The 23,693-nt window shown below is 32.2% G+C and overlaps 1 protein-coding gene across 5 annotated transcripts in view; it reads left to right on the top strand.

Moving 5' to 3' along the window:
• Usp45 (ubiquitin specific peptidase 45) overlaps nt 1-22,845 on the top strand; it is a 75,414-nt gene extending 52,569 nt beyond the window's left edge. Inside the window, exons 10-18 of one of the 5 annotated variants that reach the window (XM_015499587.2) lie at nt 4,982-5,063; nt 7,111-7,202; nt 8,184-8,240; nt 8,577-8,717; nt 11,848-12,523; nt 13,982-14,079; nt 18,173-18,259; nt 21,349-21,502; nt 22,191-22,845. In XM_015499587.2, the coding sequence (XP_015355073.1) occupies nt 4,982-5,063; nt 7,111-7,202; nt 8,184-8,240; nt 8,577-8,717; nt 11,848-12,523; nt 13,982-14,079; nt 18,173-18,259; nt 21,349-21,502; nt 22,191-22,321 (1,518 nt within the window). In that variant the 3' untranslated portion in view covers nt 22,322-22,845. Of the gene's footprint in view, nt 1-4,981; nt 5,064-5,291; nt 7,209-8,183; nt 8,241-8,576; nt 8,719-11,847; nt 12,524-13,981; nt 14,080-18,172; nt 18,260-21,348; nt 21,503-22,190 lie in introns of those variants that run through there. The other 4 variants (XM_048812460.1, XR_007351018.1, XM_048812521.1 and 1 more) reach the window with 4 other exon arrangements.
• Nucleotides 22,846-23,693: the final 848 nt, after the last annotated feature.

Here is a 23,693-nt window from a genome sequence, read left to right as displayed (position 1 = left end):
TGCTGGGATTACAGGCATGCACCACCCTGCCTGGTTCAGCTCTTTCTTATTTTGAGACTGGGTATTGCAAATTTTTGTAGGCTGGCCTTGAATTTGCAATCCTCCTACCTAATCCTCCTGAGGAGCGGGGATCACAGACATGTGCTACTGCACCTGGCTGTCTGTCCTTTCTTTCCTTCTTTGCTTGCTTTTCTTCTCCTCCCTCCCTATTCCCCCCCTTGTCTTTCTTTGCCAGGGATGGAACTCAGGGCCTTGCACACTCCAGGCAAAGATTCTGCCACTGAGCTCTATTTCCAATGCCCCTACACATACCATTTTTTAAAAGTCTACTTTGTTTGAATTATAATCTTGTACTCCTAATCTCCATTTTTCAGTGGAGAGTTTAGTATTCTAAAATTTTATTAAAAATGATCTTAAAAAATAATGAGTTGATCTCTCCTTTCTGCTAAAAAGTACCAGAAAACAGTATGTATTACAGTCCCCTTCTTTTTCTAAATTTTTTTTCTTTTAATATATATTTTTAGTTGTCAATAGACCTTTATTTTATTTATTTATATGTGGTGCTGAGAATCAAACCCAGAGCCTCACACATGCTAGGCAAGCACTCTACCACTGAGCAACAACCCCAGCCCATACAGTCTGCTTCTTTAAGTGGCCCCCTTAGTGGATTTCATAGGATTTGAACTTGGAAGAATTGGAAAGAAAATAATAATCTCCTAAATCAGTTTTATGATCTGGTTTCCTGGGGAATTTTCAATTATTTTGAATATGTTGTGATTTGGGTAAATTGATAGGATAATACTGCATTATGTTTAACCTGTTTTTTTTTTTTTTTTTTTTTGGTTTTTGGGGATTGGCTTATTTCAGTTATCATGATAGTTCCCAGTTCCATCCATTTACCAGCAAATGCCATAATTTCATTCTTCTTTATGGTTGAGTAATATTCCATTGTGGATATGTTCCACATTTTCTTTATCCATTCACCTGTTGAAGGGCACCTAGGTTGGTTTCTTAGCTTAGCTATTGATGTGGCCACTTCACTATAGTAGGATGATTTTAAGTCCTTTGAGTATATGCTGAAGAGTGGGCTAACAGGGTCAAATAGTGATTGCATTCCAAGTTTTCTGAGGAATCTCCATACTGTTTAGATTTAAACCTTTGACCTGTTTAAAATATATCCTGTTCTGTGGGTATTTCCTTTGTTCTTATAGCTATCCTACAAATATTTGAACTCTGTAATATATACTTTTCATATACTCTAATTATACCAAATTTTCACACATATATTTGGGACTTTTTATGAAATTCCCTTTGGTTCTTTTTGTCTGAATGCTAATTACTAAGGATTTAATGCATTTTAATAAATCTAGTAGGAAAAGAAAGGGTTGGAGAATCTCATGAAAATAGAAGGGAAATCAGTAGAGAAGAGAAAGAGAACAGGAGAGAGATGGGAAGAGGGAAAAGGACAACACTGGGGAATGATATTGGCCAAATTATATTGTGTGCATGTACTATTATATAACAGTCCCACCATTATGTACAACTACAGTGTGCCAATAAAAACTGGAAAAAAGTAAATCTATTAGGCCCATCTTCCTTCACTGTACTCCCTCTCTACTAGAGTTTTCATTACAGTTCTGTTTATTTTCCATATTTGGTTTAGAATCAATTTTGCTTTTACCTTTCCCCCTTAAAAAGAAAGAAAGAGAGAAAGAGAGAAAGGAAGGAAGGAAGGACAAACTGTTGGTGTTTTTACTGGAAATATGTGGATGGATAAATTTGGTGGATAGATTGGTATGTTTTGAATGTTTATAATGCTGTATGACCTATCCAAGAACATGGTATTTCTTTCCATTTAATCAAGTTTTCTTTTGTGTTTGTGAGTAATGTTTTATCTTTTTGTTGCTATTATAAATTGAGTATTTTCTTCCATATTTTCTGGTTTTTTTGTTTGTCTACATGAAGGCTATTGACTTCATATAACCCACTATTAATTTTTTTCTTATTTTAGTAGTTTTCATGTCAATAGGTTCTTTAAGCTTTTTCAGACAGATAGCCATGCTATAAAAATAATTTTATTTCATTTATCATTTTTATACTTCTAAGATGTGTTTTCTATCCAACCGTATCAACTAAATCTCTTACAATAGTAGATTCTAGTGAATAAAATATATCAAATGATTTGATCTTATAATTTTTTGTTTCTTAAATCTATTAATATGATGGTATATATATATATTTAAAACAGGGAGAGAGAGAGAGAGAGAGAATTTAATATTTTTTTTTTGTTTTGTTTTCGGTGGACACAACATCTTTGTTTGTATGTGGTCCTGAGAATCGAACCTGGGCCGCACGCATGGCAGGCAAGTGCGCTACCACTTGAGCCACATCCCCAGCCCAATGATGGCTTATATTAATAGATTTCCGGGACTGGGGTTGTAGCTCAGTGTCTGAGCACTTGCCTAGCATGCATGAGGCACTGGGTTTGATCCTCAGCACCACATAAAACTAAATAAATAAATTAAAGGTATTTGTTCACCTACAACTAAAAAAAATTTTTTTTTTAATTAGATTTTCTGCATCTTACACTGGGTTATAATGTATTTTTGTTTTTTTAATGTGCTACTGTTTTTATTCTGTTGCTGACATTTTTAGAATTTTCTCATGAGTGGTACTGGTCTGTGTTGTATGCAGTTTGTGTGATTTGTTTCTTTATTTTACCTGTATTAAGCTTTATGGAAATAATTTGGAAGTTTCTCTTTTTCTGTGCCCTGAAACATAGGTTTGATGGTGCTACTCTGTGAAATTACTAGGGCCTGTGGCTTTTTATAAGTTCTGTTAAACAATGTTCTTTTTTTTTTTTCCTCCCCATGATAGTTGAAATATTTTCTGTCTCTCCTGAGGTTAATTTTAATAATGTTATTTTCTTGGAAAATTATCTATGGTATTTGTATTTAAGTTTTCAAATGTAATAACCTGGATATTGAACAAAGTAGTCCCTTATAGTTATTGAAATTTTCCTGAACTTATAAGTGGTTTGTCTTTTTTCTTAGGCATGATATTATTCCTTTCACTATACTTTAAGATTATCTAGTGGGTTTATTTATCTTCTACCCAGAGAATTAACTTTTGATTCTTTTCTTAATTTTTTTCTATTTTTAGTTGCTATTTTTGTTTTCATTAAAACTCTTTCCTGGGGGTTGGGGTGGTGGCTCAGTGGTAGAGCACTTGCCTAACATGTGTGAGGCACTGGGTTCCATTCTCAGTACCACATATAAACAAATAAAAATAAAGTTCTATCAACAACTAAAAAAAACCTCTTTCCTCCTACTTTTATTTATTTTAGATGCCCTTTTTCTAAATCTATAAGTTTATTGCTTCAACTATTTATTTTTTTTAAACTTATTTAAATATTTAAGGTTGTAAAACTTCTTTTGAACAATGGATATGTGTTGGATTCTAATATGTTGTGTTTTTATTCTGTAGGAAATCTGCAGTTTGAGTTTAGTTTCTTTTTGACATATTTTTTAACAACAGGATTATTTATCATTTTCACACTGTGAAGTCCAGTTCAGACAGTGGTTTTATATGTCCAAACCTGTGCTCAAGATAGAAAATATATTTTGAAAGATAATCAATAAGCTTCGCTTTCATCCCACTGTCAGAATGTGAATTACAGAAGAAATTCATCCTACTAATTAGGGACACAGCTAATGTGGAAAGTAATCATTTATTAAGTTAAATAAGTTTATATTCTTGGAATGTGTAGTTTATTTCATTCTGAAAGTTTTCTGTGAGATTGGATTTTCCCTAAAGCATAAGATGTAGAAATACAAACTTCATTATTTACTAAGAAATTCTGATAGTATGATCTTTACTGACAACTAAGTTCAAATAGAATCATAATTAGGATTTGAGGTATTCTTCTTTCTATGGATATTGATATTCTGGACTTGAGGCATGTATATGAGTTTGTATGTGCATGTACATGCCTATTTATTCTATATGGAGATCATAGTGACCAACTTGGTAGCTATTTTAAGGTTTTCTTCATAGACAGGAAATTCCAGATGGTCTCTTTGTTATTTTTATTTTATTTTTTTCTGTTCTGATTAAGGAAAGTCATTTTAGAGAGAGGGAGAGGGAGAAAGAAAGGAGGAGAGAGAATAAACGTACTCTAAGCTGATAAGAAAAATAGGCTGCTTGCTTTATTATTTATGATTTATTTTTTAATGATTTTTTGTGCCTGTTTTATTTCAGCCTCCTAATGGAAAATCTTTTTATTTTCATTTTTTAATTCTAATTAGTTATACATGACAGTAAAAAGGATTTTGACACATCATAAATGGAGTATGACTTATCATTCTTCTGGTTGTATGTGATATAGAATCATACTGGTTGTGTAGTCATATTGGCATATAGGGTAATAATGTCCAATTCATTCTACTATCCTTCCTACTTCCATACCCTCTCCCCTCCCTTCACTCCCCTCTGCCTAATCTAAAGTACCTCTATTTTCCCCTAGCCACCCACCTCCCTTATTGTGTGTTAGCATCTGCATATCTGAGAAAACATTCAGCATTTGTGTTTTTTGGGGGGATTTGCTTATTTTGCTTAGCATGATATTCTCCACCTTTATCCATTTACTGGCAAATGCCATAAATTCATTCTTCTTTAAAGCCAAGTATTATTCCATTCTGCTTGCTTTTTTAAACTGATAGAAATACTTTAAGCTCAAGAGAAAAATCTAAACATAGGAATTTTGACTCTATGAAGAATTTGCCACTAGAGAGTTACTCAAGTGTTCATGGAATTTTAGAAAAGGACAAAATAATATATTTTATCTTTAAAAAAATTTCAGATATTTTATTTTCAGACTAAGGAATTGAGATCCACAGTGTACCTTGCTATTTGAAAGTCAAAGAGAATGAGCTCTGAGTTAATTATTACTACATAAGATTCTATTAACTTTATTTTACAGAGAATACAAGCAAGCATTCTAAAAGCATTTAACAACCCAACTACTAAAACTGCTGATGAAGAAACTAGAAAAAAAGTCAAAGGTATGTTGACTTTTAAAGTTAAAACTTTTTTCTGCAATATTAAGATTCGTCTCCGGGGAAAAAGAATAGAGCATTGTATGAACTAATTTTCTAACATTGAGACCTTTAAAAGGAGGGTGTACTTACACCAGTGGTGGCAAGATGCTATAATGGGACATAGAAAATTTTAGAATGTATCCTGTGAGTTTCTTAAAACTAAAAGCAAACAAACTAATTTCACTTATACAGATTGTCACTGACGACCTATGTTAGGCCTTCTGAGACTTGAAAATATGTGGAAAGCAGCATCTTCTCTTGGAAGTTCACATTTATCATATTGTGTCATTTTGGTGTTTAGATAAATATATTTACAGGTATTATCTAAATTTATCTAGATAAAATGATTAACTGTTCCAAAAACTTGTAAAGAAATAATTTGTTAAGAGTACTAACAAGTCAAACATAAGTACAATTTGCCTATTCTTAGTGTTTGTTCTTCATCAGTCAAAATACAGGGCAAAATCAATGACTGTAATCAAAGCTCCTAGCTTATAAATATTTCAGTGTGATTATATCCTGTGATATGAACAATTTACCCAGTCCTAAGTGTATGTAATCTACCTTGTGATATTAACTAATGTTAGTATAAAGTAGTTGGCTATTTTTAAAAATCATTTAAAATATTTTGTTTTATTTATTTCCTCTTTTTAAAACTTCTTTTGTAATTTTATAGTGTTCATGCTATATGTCTATAATTTATAAACAAATATACATAAATTGTTGTACCATCTAAGACTCATTAATTAAACATTTGAGATTTTTTCCTAAGCATGCTCCTTGTTCTTTTGTGTTGAGATAGTGCCATCTAGTGTATGTTTAGTATATAGCTCAGTTTCTTCCCATTTTTGTTTTTTGTATTTTTAACTCCTTGTACAATTTTTCTTAATGAAATATCTTAATTTATCATAGTATTTCTAAAGTTATTGTAATTAATATTTATTGATATATGTTAAATATAAATCTATGTTATTCAGTGCTTCAGATAATGTTTTAAATGATTATAAATACTGTTTGTATGAAACCTGGTAGAGGTCCAAAAAGGATAGAAGGTAAGTTTGAAAGAAGGGTGAATAGAATTATTAATATGCTTTCTCCCTCATGGTTTACTAAGGAAATTTTCAAATTTTTGTTGAAGTAGAATAATATAATGTAGTCTCTTGTACCTATCATCCAGCTTTACACTCATGGCTTATTATGTTTACTTTAGTAGTAGTAATATTTTTTCCAGTAGTGGGATTGAATCCAGGGCCCCATACATGCTAGACAAAGCACCATACCATTCCTCTGAATCCCCAACCCTTTTTTATTTTTTGAGACAGGGTCTTGCTAAGTAGTCTGTTTTTGCCTTGAACTTGTGATATTCTAGCCTCAGCCTGAGGATGACAGGAATGTGCTACCATGCTTGACTCTACTTTTTATGTTTAATTTATTTTTCCAACTCCAGATTATTTTAAAGCAAATCACAGGCATAGTTTCCTTTGATTTATAAATATTTCCTGAGCAAACTAATTTTAATTAAAAAAAATACTATGAGCATGTGTGTATGTGTGTTTAGGTGAATTGTAAGAATGCCCATGTTAATTCCTTCTTCTATGCTATGTTTACTTATTTTTACCACTTTTTTTTATAACTATGACCTTGGCACCTGCAGCCTGAAAGCATAATCTTCCCTATTCTTCTGTGTGCTACTAGGTTAGACACAGAGGCTTTCCAAGGTTTAATGGGAGCAGCTGAGATGTGGAATAGTGGTATTGCTCTATTTAGTTTTCTATTATGTTTTAGAAAATCTTTATTTCTTAGAGACTCTGGTAGCTGATGGTTGTGTTTCCCTTACCAAAAAAAAAAAAAAAAGTGAAGGAGACATTGTATCATTATATAGTAAAATATATTATTAAATATAGTAAAAGAAGTCTGCCTTATTTGGATTACTTTTGAATAACAGACAATAGCATGTAACATTATTGGATGGTTGCTATGTTTTTAGTGTTAAAAAGTATGATTTTTACAGCATATGGAAAAGAAGGTGTGAAAATGAACTTCATAGATCGGATCTTTATTGGTGAATTAACTAGCACAGTCATGTGTGAAGAATGTGCAAATGTAGGTACTTTGGAATTCACTTCTTGGAATACATTACAGTCACATCGTTTTTATTATGTTTTCTTTTACATATATTAATGAGCAGTCATTTTTAAAATTCACAATAAGTGACTACATGACTTAATCTTTAAAGACATTTTAAAAATATACCCTATACTCCTAGAAAGTAAACATAATTTAAAATTATTTTTTCAAGTAAATATGTTATGTTTATGATTTTATTTTTCTTCTTGACACATCCATGAGGTGCTTTTGGTCTATCTTAATTTGCTAAAATACATTAGCTACTTCTGTGAAGGGCAACTATGTTACATTGTATAGACATAATCGTAACATAATTTAGGGTGATTCTATAACACTTAATTTCAATTTTATATCTATAAGACTTACTAACATTTTTTGTTTTTGTCTTGGCTCATCTTTGAATTCAGTAATACTTTTTATTTTAAATTTCATCTTTAACAACTTAAAGCATGTATAAATTGTTAGAGATTTTCAGTCGCTTCATAAGGAATACTTCTGAAAGTATATGGCTTAGAGTATGGTAAATTTAAACTTTTGTCAGACTTGATTGGTAAAAAAGAGTCTTTATATCCATTTTTTCTGTCCCAGATTGTGAAGTACTCTTCTGCCCTCTTTAGTCTTATAAAATCAGGATTATAAATTATATATCCTTCTAGCCTATCCCATTTAAACATAATGTGTCAACCTGCTATAACTTAAATTTCTGCAATAACCAACATAGAAGTTGATTTCTCTCTCACAAAGGTAGAAAGTATCTTTTAAAACAATTAGCCTAAGCAATCTTCAAAACACTGTCAAGCTCTCTGCTTCTTTCCCCATGTTTTTTTTCCTTAACATTTCATGCTTTGTTTTAATTTAAAACTTTGAACTGGGAAGTTTGATTTCTTTGATACTTTACGGAACTACCTGTCTATATTATAATTCTAACAGAAGTTCTCAATTTGTTTTCTTTTTAAGATCTCCACTGTGAAAGATCCTTTCATTGATATTTCACTTCCTATAATAGAAGAAAGGGTAAGGAGAAAAAAAAGTAATTTTGAGGGCTTTGTGAAGAGCATTTATTCACTCATTTAGATATTTTTTGAGTGTATTGTCAGATGTCTGAGAGTCATTATGTTTTACATATAACTGAGTTTGTATGGTGTTTCGATAGTGGGGTTTATGCATGTATGCATTAAGTATGATATACTTCTTATTCTCCAGGAATTTAAATCCTTATGCTTTTGAGAATTAATGTTAAGAAAATAATCTTTTTATATTTTTAGTGAGTTAAGAGATTTTAAAAAGAAAGGTATATCCAAAATTTATTTGCTTAAGAAGTTTTGTGTTATGTATATGGCATCTACATAGGTATCAAAACCTGTGCTTTTGGGAAAAATGAGTAAATATAGAAGTTTACAGGAAACATATTCTGATCAGTACAGTGGCACTGTTACTATAGAAAATACTCAACCCAGAGCTGCCAAGAAGCATTCTTCATCAAAAGATAAGGTGAGACTATGAACATTTGTTAAATATTTGTTTTTTTAACTTTTTAATGAGAAATATTTTAAATATATACAAAAGTAGAGAGAATAATATAATAAATTCCCATGCACCCATTTCTCAGCTTCATATTATCAATTCATGGCTAATTATGTTTTTGCAGTATCTGTCCCACATTCCACCCTTCCCCACCCAGATTATTTTGAAATAAATCCGACAAAAATTATACATACTTCAAGATATTTATTTAAAAGATACTCTTGAGGCTAGGGGTTGTGGCTCAGCGGTAGAGTGCTCGCCTAGGGCATGTGAGGCCCTGGGTTCAATCCTCAGCACCACATAAAAATAAATAAAACAAAGATATTTTTAAAATAATAATTTCCATTTAAATAAAAAAATAAAAGGTATTCTTTAAGAGCCATGGGTATAGCTCACTTGCTCAAGTCCCTGAATTCAGTACCCAAATGCCCTTTGTAAAAACATGACGACAGTACCATCATCATACATAAAAATATTAATACTTCTTTGTGAAACCAAGCATTCAGTCATTATTGAAATTTCTTCAGTTCCCTCATAAATACTCAGGTTTTTCTTTTCTTTTCTTTTCTTTTTTGTTTGTTTTGTTTTGAGAAAAAGGAAAAAGAAGGTTTATTGCTTTGCTTGCAAAGGAGAAACATAGGGGACTCCTGTCTCAAAGTTTGTGATTCTGCCCATCACAGGAACATGGGGCTTTTAAAAGAGGTGATTCAAAGGCTATATTCCATATGTTCCCTTTTGGAGTTGTAATTCACTTGTTAATTTGGGACAGTCATTTCTGAGATCTTCTTGTACCATCCCCAAAGTCTGGATTGTGTGTGTGTGTGTATGTGTGTGTCTGACTGTCTTTCTTTCTTTCTCTCTTCCTCCAGTACTGGTACTTGAGTCCAAGTGTACTCTATCACTGAACTACATCTCCAACCCTTTTTATTTTTTATTTTGAGAAAGTGTCTTGCTAGGATGCCCAGGCTGGCCTCTTGCCTTAACCTCCAGAATACCTGGGCCCAAAGAGTATCATGTGTCTTTAACTCTTTATTTAATCACATTTTCTTTTTGCAATTTATTAACCAAAGAAATCATCAATTTTTTTAGCACTTTTCCAGCATTTTTCCACATTCCCACATTAAGTAATATTTACTATTGTATTCCTATGATATTCACAGGTTCTTCCGTCTCCTTTATTTCCTCTCTAAAGTGATTTAGATCTAAAAGCTATGTTAGGTTCAGATTTGATTATTTATTTAATTTTTTGGCAAGAAAACTTATAAGTGGTGGTGTATTCTCAATCAAGTTGGTTCTAATGAATACTTCCTGGTTTCTACTCTCTAGAAACCGTTAAGTCTTTTTATGGTGCCATATTCAAGAAGCAAAAAGTTAAATATAAATGTCATTAGAAATTTTATGTTTAGAAATTATTAATATTTTTTAATGTATGATGATGGTACTGTGGTTATGTTTTTACAAAGAGTATCTGGGTATTGAACTCAGGGCCATGAGCAAGTGCGTTACCACTGCACTGTGCCCTCATCCCCTAAAGAATATCTTTTAAATATACACCTTGAAGCATGTATGATTTATGTGGGATTTATTTCACAGAGAAAAGACTTGAGGAGCTGAGTGCAATGGCACATACTTATAGTCTTACCTACTTGTGAGGCTGAGGTAGGGGGACCATTTGTGCCTGATAGTTTGAGGCTAGCCTTGGCAACATAGTTGAGACAAAAACTCCACGTTCAAAGGGATTTTACTGTTTTTCTGGGCTAAATTGCTTATAATATTATGCATAAATATTTGAGAAATTGTCAACTTATCCTATGTAAATATTTCAAGGGATTAAATTAAACATATACTTCGGTTTTTAAGTCCAAGTAAAACAATTGCAAGAATATTCTTATTTATCATGTGGTGTTGACTCATAATTTAGCACTGGGAATTTTAAGAACACCTAGGAAAGATAGTATCTCTTTGAACATTTTCATCTTATATTTTCGAGGTTTAAATAAACTTTCCCCATACAAATTAAAGTGAATTTAACAAAAACAGAAGCACCTTGTGTCTTTTAAAATCAATAATGAGGTATAAGTACTGAACTTTAATAAATTTTTGTATTGTCTCTTTTGGGGGGGGTGGTACCAGGGATTGAACTCAGGGGTGGGCACCCAACCACTGAGCCACATTCCCAGCCCTATTTGTATTTATTTAGAGACTGGCTCTCACTGAGTTGCTTAGTACCTTGTTTTTGCTGGGGCTGGCTTTGAACTTGTGATCCTCCTGTTTCAGCCTCCCAAGCCAGCTATATTATTGAATTTTTTACTTTTTCTTTTTGCTAAATTGTTCTAGTTATCTCATTAATCCTTTAATATGGAGTTTAATGCAAAGAATGACAAAGAAGCATCAGGTGAGTAAACAACAGTGAGAAATTAAACCAAGATAGAAACGTAAATACAAATGGAGAAATAATCACCTTGACAAGAAACACTACTTTGGCACTACTTAATCTAATTTAAAAGGAGCAATTAATAGGCAAGCTAAAGTCTAGACACAAATAAAATATTTTCTTTCAGATCAGTGGCGGCAGGCAACACTGTCATAATAGAGTTTGTAGTTTGTTACTTTTTAACTTTTATTTAAAAATACCCACTACCACTTCAATATGTAAAAATCAACAAGTATGGAAAAACTTATAGTTGAAAAGTCCCCCTTATAGCCCTGTTCTACTGAAGATGTTGGTTTTCCATGTTAAGTTTTACTTTTAAATTAAAGGGGCTGGGATTGTGGCTCAGTGGTAGAGCACTCGCCTAGCACGGGCGGGACCCGGGTTCGATCCTCGGCACCACATAAAAATAAAGGCATTGTGTTGTGTCCATCTACACCTAAAAAAATAAATATTAAAAAAAAAAGAAATGCACCTTTAAAAAATAAATTAGAACTATTTGTTAGTATATCTTCTGTTCATCTTAGTTTAAGTTTAGATTTAGTAAATGACTTTCAGAGAAGTAGTGCTTATTTAACAATTGTGGACAGCTAAGTGGGACTTCTTAGCATTTATTTTCAATAAGGTCATAAAATTCTTTTCTCTGAAAACACTGTCAACTTACAGAATCAACTAATTCATGACAGAAACCATATAAGAAAATTGTCATCTGGGGAAGAGAAAACTGTTTTTATATATCAGAAAAATGAAAACCTTGAAACCAGTGGGGAGTTGTCAGTATATGCAAACATCGTGAGTACTGAGTCATCTCTGAATGAAAGCCCTACGGATGGTAGTGAAAAAGAAGCCTGTCATTCTGAAAGTAGTGCTGATGCAGACAGTGAGGCTTCAGAATCTGAAAGTGCTTCAAAGCAGACTGTGCTATTTAGATCCAGCAGTGAATCCTGTATGTACACAGATGGGCACCTTCACCACCCATCTGCAAGTGAACTGCCACACCCCAAGGAGACTGACAGTGGTGATGAGGAAATGGCTGAAGCAATTTCTGAACTTTGTTTGAGCAGCACTGTAATTGGAAATAGAGATTTTGACAGAGAAAGTCAGCTACCCAGTGTTTCAAGTAATTTATGTTTTTCAGAGGAGAAGCATATGAGGTCTCACAGTTCCCAGAATGCTTTTCAGACCCTTTCTCAGAGCTATGTAACTACTTCTAAAGAATGTTCGGTTCAGTCCTGTTTGTACCAGTTTACATCTATGGAATTACTAATGGGGAATAATAAGCTTCTATGTGAGAATTGTACTGAAAAGAAACAGAAGTACCAAAAGGAAAATAATTCTGCAGGTAAACATTTAGCTTAATTTGTTTTTGTATTATTAATGGATTATTAGTGACTAATGAGTTATTAATCCCCTATTCAAGCACCTGGGAACCTTATTATCTTCATACTTGAGCTAGTTGGCCCAGTGATTATCTTGTATTTTTGCCTTAGCACTTAAGGCACTGACTAGGGAGAAAATATTTTCAATAGATTATTGTTGAAATAATTGAAGATCATGAAGTATACATTTCTGCCTTGAAAAATGCAAATCCACATCTTATTTGAAAGAAATAACTATCTGAAATCTTTCTGAAAGAAACAGCTCTAAAACTTAGTTGTATCACTAGTAAGATTGGTGATGAAAGTAAGACCTTCAGAAATCCCATCATCTGTTGTAAACTCAAGGTATAGATTTGAAGATTTTAAATATTTGCATGTTATTAAGCTAGTGATACAATGACTGTGTTTAGTTTAACCAGATTAAAGTGGGAAAGGGGGATATTGTTAAGTAAGAATTTTCAGTGCACTCTCACCTTAATTGAGTGGAAAGAATACTCTTAAGGTGACTATTTGTTTTAAACATGTAGGTTTTATTATTCAGGTATGGTGAAGTCAAGGAATCAAGAAATGATTGACACTGAAAAATTAGTCACAGTTCCCAAGAAGTAGGGGGGTAGATGTTATACAAGGCCACATGGAGAAGTACTAGGGGCAGATAGAGCATAAAAAGTGAAAGAGAAACAGAAAATTGGCAAGGTCCTTTGTTTTGGTCTCTGAGTAGCCCAGAGTGTGAGAGCTCAATCAAGGATGTTGTTATTGGTATATGGGCTTGGTTAGTTTGCACATGAAAGGTGAGCTTAAATTGTTTTACTGTTTCCAGGATTTAGCTAGCCCTGGAATGGGTTGTCCCGTTATGGTAAAAAAAACACAAAAAACTCTTGATCCAAAGCATAAGAATAAAGACAGGCTTAGTACACTAGTAATTAAAGAAATGGATGGATGGGAGAAGTAAGAAGTACCAACTTAAATTAATTCAAGTTAAATATGCGATTGCCCATATTTAAATCTTGTCATAAGTCCTTTCTATCAAACTTACTGAAATGCCCCGTGATTTGCCATGTTGTGTGTTCTCTCTTTGCTGCAATGAGTAATAGACTCAACTTTTAAAATTAAAGGTGCTTCTGGTGGTATTTGGCTGGAAGGGGCTACTAACAATAAGTAATTAGCATTCTAGCATCCAACATTTTCTTGTGCCTCCTCTTCCAGTCTTTATGCCTTAACAAACAAACAAACATACATCTTTACTTTCATCTCAGTGGAGTTATGGAAAGGAATAGAGAGGTACCCTGTAATCAGAAGTCCAATTTCTTAACACTTAAAACAAAATGGTATGATGTTGCTATATAAATTCTTGTTATATTATATTATAGGTAATATATAATGTGGAATTTTTACAAATAAATTTGTTGCATTTTATGCAGAAAAGAAAGCAGAAGGAGTTTATACTAATGCCAGGAAGCAATTGCTTATTTCTGCTGCTCCAGCTATTCTAATTCTCCATCTTAAAAGATTCCATCAGGTAAAAGTCCTTTTATAGAACTCTAGTCATTCATTTTCATTAGGTATTTTGTGGAGTCCTGTGTTTTGGGGAATATTGTCAAAGATTAGAGAGTAACTTACTGAGTTTAAAAATTTGCCATGTGGGGCTGGGGTTGTAGCTAAGTGGTAGAGCAGTTGCCTCGCACATGTGAGGCACTGGGTTCGATCCTCAGCACCACATAAAAATACAAAATAAAATAAAGATATTGTGTCCATTTACAACTTAAAAAATATTTTTTTAAAAATTTGCCACGTAGGATTTCCTACTAGTTTAGCCATACTAGTTTACAAGACTTTTCTGATTAAAATTGTTTAATTTGTAGTACTTGAAGATTTAGACAGTAGGACCCTTAGTAATGTCTGTGATTGGTATGTGTGATAGAAAATAAGTTTTAATAAACATATTTATAAGCAGAACAGTAGTAAAGTACACTCAACTTTCTGAGCTCTTCTGATCACACTGAAAGGGTTCTTGGCTGTCGGTGTTGGCTGGGAATATAAAGAATGGCTCCAAGGCAGGTCCTACACTTTTAGAACTTCATAATGGGAGGCAAACTAATTTTCTTTTTTTGTTGTTGTTGTTGTTGTAGTTTTTATTTTTTGAGATGTGTTCTTGCTCTGTTGACCAGGTTGGCCTCAAACTTGAGATTCTCCTGCCTCACCCTCCCATGTAGCTAGAATTGTAGCTACACACTAGTGTCCAGTTTAAATTTTTTTTCTTCTTTTGCAGTACTAGTTACTGAACTCAAGGGCACTCTTATCACTCAGCTACGTCCACAGCTCTTTTTTTTTTTTTTTTTAATTTGTTTTTATTTTGATCTAGTGTCTTGCTAAGTTGCCAAGGCTGGCCTTGAACTTGCAATTCTCTTGCTTCAGACTCTGGAGTGGCTGGGATTATAGGCAGGTGCCGCCAAGCCCATCCCAATTTAAATACTTTCAATGTGTTAGGTTTTTGTCTAATTATTTGTGGTTTTTAATTCAGTGTCTTTTCTCAAGAGGATTGTTTTTGCATTTTGAAAGTTATTTTTAAATTTCTCTGGAAAATGAATAAGTTAAAATATTATAGTAGTTAAAGGAGTTTAGTTGGAAATGTCAAAAATAAAACATGAGTGTAATTTAAAGCTATTATGATTCTAGATTTGTTCAGTAAAAGATTTAGGGAAAATGCTTCTTTGGAAAATACATAATTAGAACTTTGTATCATATACCCATATATATATTTTAAATTTTTTTATTTGGTGATGGATCTTTATTTATTTATTAATTTATATGTGTGCTAAGAATTGAACCCAGTGACTCACACATCATGCTAGGCAAGCACTGTACCACAACCTCAGCCCAGATTTTCAGATATATTTTTAATGCATCAAGCAAATTATTAAAAAGACTAGAAAAAATGAGTATTTGATCTGATATCTGTGTGAAAGACTTTCTAAGTGTAAAATTCATGAAAGAAATCTTAAGGAAAAAGATTGAGAGGTGTGTGTGTGTGTGTGTGTGTGAGAGAGAGAGAGAGAGAGAGAGAGAGAGACACACACACACACACACACACACACACACACAGAACACACCCAGGGCATTGCACATTCTAATCATACACTCACTGAGTCACAACCCAAGCCTGGATTGAGAGTTTTGACTGAATATTTCAGGGGGCAGGAAAAGATTTTTCTCTGACCCTACTTCTGTCTATAGAAAGATTAAGTTTTTGATTCTCTATAGCCAAAATTATAGAAATGGCCATGGAGAACAGAAGCAAAAGAATGTCTAGCAGAAGGGTTGCATCTGCAGTGATTCTGTGAACAAGAGAGGATCATTTTGGATTGTAGATGCTAATTTCACAGTGTACTATAGCTATTTTATATTTGGTATTTAATCCCTCTTTAGGAACAACTTAGAAAATTCATGTGCATAAAGGGAAATATTTATGAACATCTCAGACCCTTCTTGTTCTCAAGTGAAACATAATGTCTGCAAAGCCATATTCTAATTTCCAAGGATCGAGAATTGTAGGGAGCACAATCCCTAAGTAATGTCTCTGTTTCTAGTTTCTCTTAAAGTCTATTTCTCTATAATATTAGAATCTTTCACAATACTGAAAGGTGAATCTCAAACTGGATAGATGTCTTTGTCATAAACATTCCAATGATTAACATTGTAAATATGTAAATAGCTCTTAAAGACTAGCTAGAAAATATCCCTAACAGTAACATGTATAAAAAATATCAGTTGACAGTTCTAGAAGATATACAGATTCCAAGACATTAAAAATAGGTGCATTGTTCATAGCAAAAGAAATAAAGTAAAATGATAGATTCGCTTTTTTAGCGTGTTCAAATTAGCAAAGATACATAGTGCTGATATGGATGGAGTGGGATATATGCATTCTCATTGTTCAGCAGTGGGCATATAAATTGATAACACCATCTGGAAAGTAAATTAGTAATGGATATCAAGAACATTAGAAATGATTTGAATCAGTGTTTGAATAAAAATACTCTTAAGTAATTTCACTTCTAAGAACCCCTTGCAAGGAAATAGAGATATACACAAAATTACATATACCACTTATATAGATTATGACAGGTTCAAGGCCTAACTTTGGTATCCAGTATATGAATCATCAGATTTATATTTTAATGACATGAGGAAAATATTGTGTCTCATTGTATTAAAAATTTTAAAAAGTCAGGAGAGCACATATGCCCAAATATAAGGCTAGATATTTTTCAAAAATTATCCTCTATGAAAAGATTCATCTAATATTAAAAGCCTTTACAAAATATCTTCTATATGGGATGGTTTTTCAGCAGTGAAGTCCTGATTGTGGAGGATACAAAAACTTGAAACAATTACAGTGCATGTATTGGAAAATTATAAATGTCACCTGATTAAAAATGAGAAAAAATAATTAAAAGTAGATCAAATATTTATTGTGTGTGTGTGTGTGTGTGTGTGTGTGTGTGTGTATGGTGCTGGGGATTCAACCCAGGGCCTTGTTGCATGTGAGGCAAGCACTCTACCAACTGAGCTATATCCCCAGCCTCAAATATTTATTCTTGAGATACGACATCATAAAATTTTATGTCAGATATCATGTTGAACTCTCTAAAGATCATTTGAAAAAACAAAAACAAATCAGTTATTGGTTATATTTTCCAAAAAATAACCAAATAATCTTATTTCTTACTTTAAAGAAAAACAAGAAATAAGCAGCAGATCAACAGTGAAATTATGTGATTTGCAATGGAAAAACCAAAGTCATGAAAGTCCTGTGAAAGGAGGTGTCTATTAGAGAGTCTATCTAGACAGTTCAGATTTAAGTATTTTCTCATTCCAGTAGTGTCCATTTATAGGTCTCCTACCCAATATATTCTATAGTCTATCAGCTTGTTTTATTACCATTTTATAATGCCAGTCATACATTTTGCAAGGTTTGGCTTTGGAAATTAAAAACATAAAAAGAGGTAGAGCTTATTTAAGAACATGAAGATTTATATATATTACATTTACTTTTACTGATAAATGTTTCAAGTGTTCAGGTTTTTTTTTTTCTTTTTTTAGCGAATGAATATTATTGAATTTTAAAAATAAAACTTACTGAATTTTAGAAAAGGACATAATATAATCAGTTTATCCTTGTTTTCAGCATTCACCTAAATGAGGTTGTTTAGAGGCAAGTTCACTGTTAACAAGTCATTGAATTAGGCCCAGAATACCAGGGATTTGACTCTTCAGTTGGATACATTTTCATGAAAGCACATATGTTAGTAGCTTAACATTTAACAGATTAAATTTATTTTTCCATAAGTGTTGATAAGCCACAGTGAAAGTAATCATTTCCCTTATTGTTCATGGTAAAAATCTCCATGTAAATGAGTACTCTTTTCAGTAGCAATGTATGAAAACCTGATTTTTAACTTAGTCATATGAATTTTGGACTCTTGATTAGTCACGGGTTGTTTATCTATATGAAAAAAAAATAACTTCTAGAATTCCTTTTGGGATTTTAATTAACCCAGTCTTTAGAGCTAATTAAGTTGTATTAAAAATTTTTTTTTGGTATTTTTAAGGCTGGCTTGAGTCTTCGTAAAGTAAACAGACATGTAGATTTTCCACTTACGCTTGATTTAGCACCATTCTGTTCTGCTGCTTGTAAGGTACAGTATATTAAGTTATTTAACTGACCTGCAAATAATATGCTTTAAAGCATATCTGTTTTGTTTATTAGGCCATGCTTTTGCACTTTTTGTTTTTGTTGTTGTCATTTTAAAAATAAGCTGCTCCTCTGAAAGGAAATTTTAATAATGAAGGTAAACCAGTAATTTTTTTTTCACATTTAATACACTGAATCTGACTTCTGTCCTTTGAGACAAAGATGAACAAAGCATGAGGCATGATAATCGAAAAGATCAAAGCTGTACTTGTCTGCTGTGTATAATACTTCAAAATTGTTCATACCTTATTAGGTATAGAAAACAATGTTTAATAATTGCTTGTGTGTACATGTAAGAATTATTGAGATAAAATTGATTACTAATGGGAACCAAACTATTATAAGGTAACATAATGTCCTGTTCAGGTTTTGTGGTTATGTAGTAGAATGCTTTTTGAAGTTAATATTTTTAGTACATTGACCAATCAAAACAAAAATATTTTAAATGCAATTTTCCAATGAGTCTAGTTTATCTGCTGTGGGATACCAATACTATCTGCAACTAGTAATACTTAATATTCCTAAAATTTGGTAATGTGGTAAATAATAATGAAATTTAGTAAGCTTTTTGCTTTTTTTTTTTTTTTTTTAACTTGGGGTACTAGGGATCAAATTCAGGGTCTTGCACATGCTGGGCAAGTGCTTTGCCACTGAGTTACATCTCAGACCTCGTGTTAAATTTATGGGAACAAACCGGGTCCAGTGGCACATGACTATAATCCCAGTGACTCAGGAGGTTGAGATTGTAACTTAGTGCGACCCTGTTTCAAAATAAAAAATAAAGAGGGGCTGGGGTTGTGTGGCTCAGCAGTAAAGTGCCTCGGGATCCAATCCCCAGTACCAAAAAAAAAAAAAAAGAACATTACATTTTTAAAGTGCCTGTTGTGAATTTTTAACATACACAAAAGTAGTCAGAAGAGTACAGTGAACCTCCAGCACCCAGCCTTAAAACCTTATGGCAGGTCCTCCCCCATCTACATGTTCCTTTATGTTCTTCTCTGTTGTTAACATTTAATCCATAAATATTTTATTATGTATCTCTAAAAGGAAAGACATGCTCCCTATCCTTTTTGACATAATCACAGTATCATTTATTGTAATTTCTTCAATCATCTAATCTTCATATTTCCAACTATTTCAAATGTGATTTTTTAGAATGAATTGATAACCAAATAAGGCCCATAAGTTATGAATGAATGATGTCTTTTAAGACATGGCAAAGTTTTGTTTTGTTTTGTTTTAGGGTGTTTTTTTATTTTGTTTTGTTTTTGTTTTTTTGGTGCTGGGGCTTGAACCCAGGTCCTTGTGCATGCAAGGCAAGCACTCTACCAACTGAGCTATATCCTCAGTATTTCCAATGGGTAGTGTTTCCTCTCCTGCCTCTCTCCTCTCTCGTAGTTTATTTGTTAAATCAGGTCATCTTTCTTGGAATTTCCCATAATTGATATTTTTATGATTGTTACCCCTGTCATTTTTATTTTTACAGATAGGTAGTTAGACCTGGAGAGGGCTGAATATAATTCACATTTAATAGCAACCCCCCACCCCACCATTTCTGGTAAGGCTATTTTATAGGGATTGTTCTGTTCTTTTGTCAGGAAGCACAGCATATCAATTATCCATCTTTGTGTGATATTAGCAACCAGTAATGCTCAATACTAGATCCATGAGTTCATTAAGAATTACAGAATGGTGGGGTATTTTAATTTGAACTTTTTTTTCATTTATTAGCTTGAATATATAAAAAGAAATTCCTTTCTTCTGTTTAGTTGTCTTATGGTATAATTGTTATAGAAAAGGCAGGATAAATGTTTGATTCTTTCTAAATCATTTTTTAAAAATAATGAATTATTTCATTAGTTATTTCCTCAAACTGTGATTAAATTACAATATTCTGATTATGGATTCATGGATTTAAATACATATGTTCCAATTCATTATGTTGTTCTTTTTAATCATGATCTAATGTATCCAGTCTATTGTGCCCATATCTGACCACTGAAAATCACTACAAGTTGGCTTCTGGATTCTCATGACATGACCCTAGTGTTCTCTCTTTATGGATTATGCCATCAACTGAATATATTGTTCATTTGTGTTTTTTCAAATTTCCCTGCTTAGTGTTTACTTTTTAAAATTTAATTTTGTTTAATATTTAAATAAAATATTTACATAATTCCCAAGCCAAGTGTATCAAATGTACTAAACAAGATAAAATTAATCCATTTCACCTGTTTATTCCCTCCTTTTATAGATTAACATGTTAAATTATGTTTTATTTTTGTTTTAAAATATAAGCAGATGGGTATGCATATTTGCATCCCCCCCTCTTAAATAATGGTAGTTTACACCACGTGTCCTTGTTTTCTACTTTATTTTTAACATTACATCCTGGAGATTATTTCCTAGCAGTGTTTAGAGAGAGTATGCACTTTCTTCTCCCTCCTCCCCTTTCTTCTTTCTTTTCTTTCTTTCCTGGGTATTAAACTCAGGGCTTTGTGAATACTAAACACATGCTCTAGCACTGAGCTACTCTCCAGGCTGGCACTCCATTTTTGAAGCAGAATTGGATTGGATGCATCATAGTTTATTCAACCATTTCTTAATTGTGGACATTTGAGTCTACGTCAGTCTTTTGATATTACACATAATCCTGCAACTAATAGTCTGGTATATGTCTTTTTATATTTTTTCTTATGTACCTGGGATACAGTCCTAGAAGCAGAATTGATGAATCCGACAGTAATACATATGTAACTTAGCTATATAACATGAAATATCCTTGCCTAAGGGTGGACCCATTCATATTCCCCCATGCAACTTCTCAGCAAGCAGTCTTTTTCCCTGCAAACCAGCCAACAGAGAATCTTATCAAGCTTTTGCAATTTTGCCAGCTTAATAGGTATAGGGGAAATATCTCAGTGTAGTTTTAATAATGCATTTCTCTTATTTTAAGTGGGATATACATTTACCTTTTCTTATAAGAATATTTCATTAAATATTACTAATTTGTGTTTTTCCTTTTTTTAAAAGAATGTAAGTGTGGGAGACAAAGTTCTCTATGGTCTCTATGGCATAGTGGAACACAGTGGCTCAATGAGAGGAGGGCATTACACTGCTTATGTGAAAGTGAGAGTATCCTCCAGGAAATTATTGGAACATACCACCGGAAAGAAAAATGTACCTGGTATGCCATATTAAGTATTTTTTATTCTTAAAAGTAAGGTAATTTACTATTTCTTTTTTGGAAGGAGTAAGATATTACCTCAGGTGAATTCACTTTATCAATGTTTAATGCAAGTTATGTCTTAAGAGTGTTTAGATAATTTGAAAATCTTAATTATCATAAGACTATACTCTTTTTTAAAAAATTAAAAAAGAATATACTCTTAGGTGATACGAGGTGACACATAATTTTCAAGGTTTTGAATCATCATGTATTGCAGTAGAATTACTATTTTACTTAACAATACCCAAATTTTTTGAAGACCCACCTGGTCCTCAGAATACAGTAGGAGTTGGAAATTTGCTGGCTTTACTTATGGATCATCAAATTAACTTTAGCTCCTTCCCTTTTTCAGTGAAAATGATTCTTTTTTCTGAGCAATTAAGTATTTACAAGGCTAATATTTTGCTAGATATTTAAATTAAAGTTCTGTTAACTGAGGATAATTAATTATAAAACTCATGCTTTGAAAGAATTGGTTCATTGTGGAAAATGTTTAATGCAAGAGGAAACAGAATCCGAGAATAAAATCTGCCAGTAGATAAGTGTACTTTATAATGAACGTGTTGCTGTTTATATTTAGAGAACACAAAACATGCTTACTGTAAAATTTTACTTCTTTTTTTTTTTTTTTTTTTTTTTTTGTTAGGTTTGAAAGAACCAGATAGTGAATCAGGAGGCCAGTGGGTCCATGTTAGTGACACTTATGTGCAGGTGGTTCCAGAATCGAGAGCACTTAGTGCACAAGCTTATCTTCTTTTTTATGAAAGAATATTGTAATGATTTGTTTAATGGCAGTGATTACTTAGCTCACTTTTATTTGAATGCTGCAGTGGTAACCATAATATGTAATGTGCCTTTAGTCTTCTCTTTTACATTGGAATAGCATGTCACTCAATGCTCCTTAACTTTTTCACCATTTTGGTGAATCCTTTTAAAGTAAACTAAATTTACTCTGTGCTTTCAAATTCATATTTTTAAATGTAAAGAACTTTTTTAAAAAAATATTTGTCTTTAGGGACAAAATAATCAAAATTTTTAGTGGTTGAGGAAGTCCCTTTCTGATATGGCTCATTATTACAAACATTCAGAAATAATACTAGCTAAATCAAATCATTCCTTAATATAGTGTTTCCTAAATGCATTACCACTTTCCAGATCTCATGTAACATATACTGTGCTATATTTACTAATTTTAAAAAAATGTTTTAGCCTTTTTAAACCATGGTTTTGTTTTGAGCAATCATATTTCACATTTTATGTACTTATTTTTTCTAATAAACATTAAAATAAATTTAAAACTATTAAGGAAAAATTACTCATCCATGTACTACACCTCTTAAAATCATCTCAGGGCTGTCTAGTGGCATATGTGTATTATTGTTTAGAAAACATTGCCATAACTATATGAAGTAATATCTAATATAACATAGTTACTTTGTCATATTTTATATAATTTAGCCATATAAAAAGGTATCACTGTAATTTTGGTAGTGTGGGTTTACAAATAATGTGTTGATTAGCTTATAGCTTTGAGGTTTGGGGAATATTGAAACATTTTATAAACAAACCATTTACAGCTTATTCATGATAGAGTTAAACATAATTTGCAAGTTTCTGGCCAAGATCAAAATATAATTATAGATAACTGACGTAGAGAATTTATAAACAGAAGTTGATAATCCGTTTTTGATCATTGGATGTCTTTGAAATATAAATGAGCAAATTATGTTTGTGCATAATAGAGAATTCTTATACTTAACAAGGAACACCTTCTATTTCTGTATTTAAGTAAATATTAAACATGGTTTGGGGGTATAAAGAAACCCCCACATTTTTTTTTTTTTTTTTTTTTCTTTAACAANGTACTGTGATGACACTATTTTATTATCTTTTAAAATGGAAAGATGGAGATATATATATATATATATATATATATATATATATATATATATATATAGATAGATAGATAGATAGATTTTAGACATTATTCTACCAGTAACTTGGAAATCAGATGTTTTTATTTTCATTTCCTTTAGTATTAAATGAGCCAATTCTGAAATCTATTTTCTTATGGCCTGGAGTTTATGAAATGCTTTTTTCTTGTCATCTGAAAATAGGAAAAAAACTTGAGTTTGAAACCTAGGTCTTT

The sequence above is a fragment of the Marmota marmota genome, unplaced genomic scaffold, assembly GCF_001458135.2.
Source record: "Marmota marmota marmota unplaced genomic scaffold, marMar, whole genome shotgun sequence".
In the NCBI taxonomy this organism is placed as follows: Eukaryota; Metazoa; Chordata; class Mammalia; order Rodentia; family Sciuridae; genus Marmota; species Marmota marmota.
This window is presented reverse-complemented; position numbering and strand designations above follow the sequence as displayed.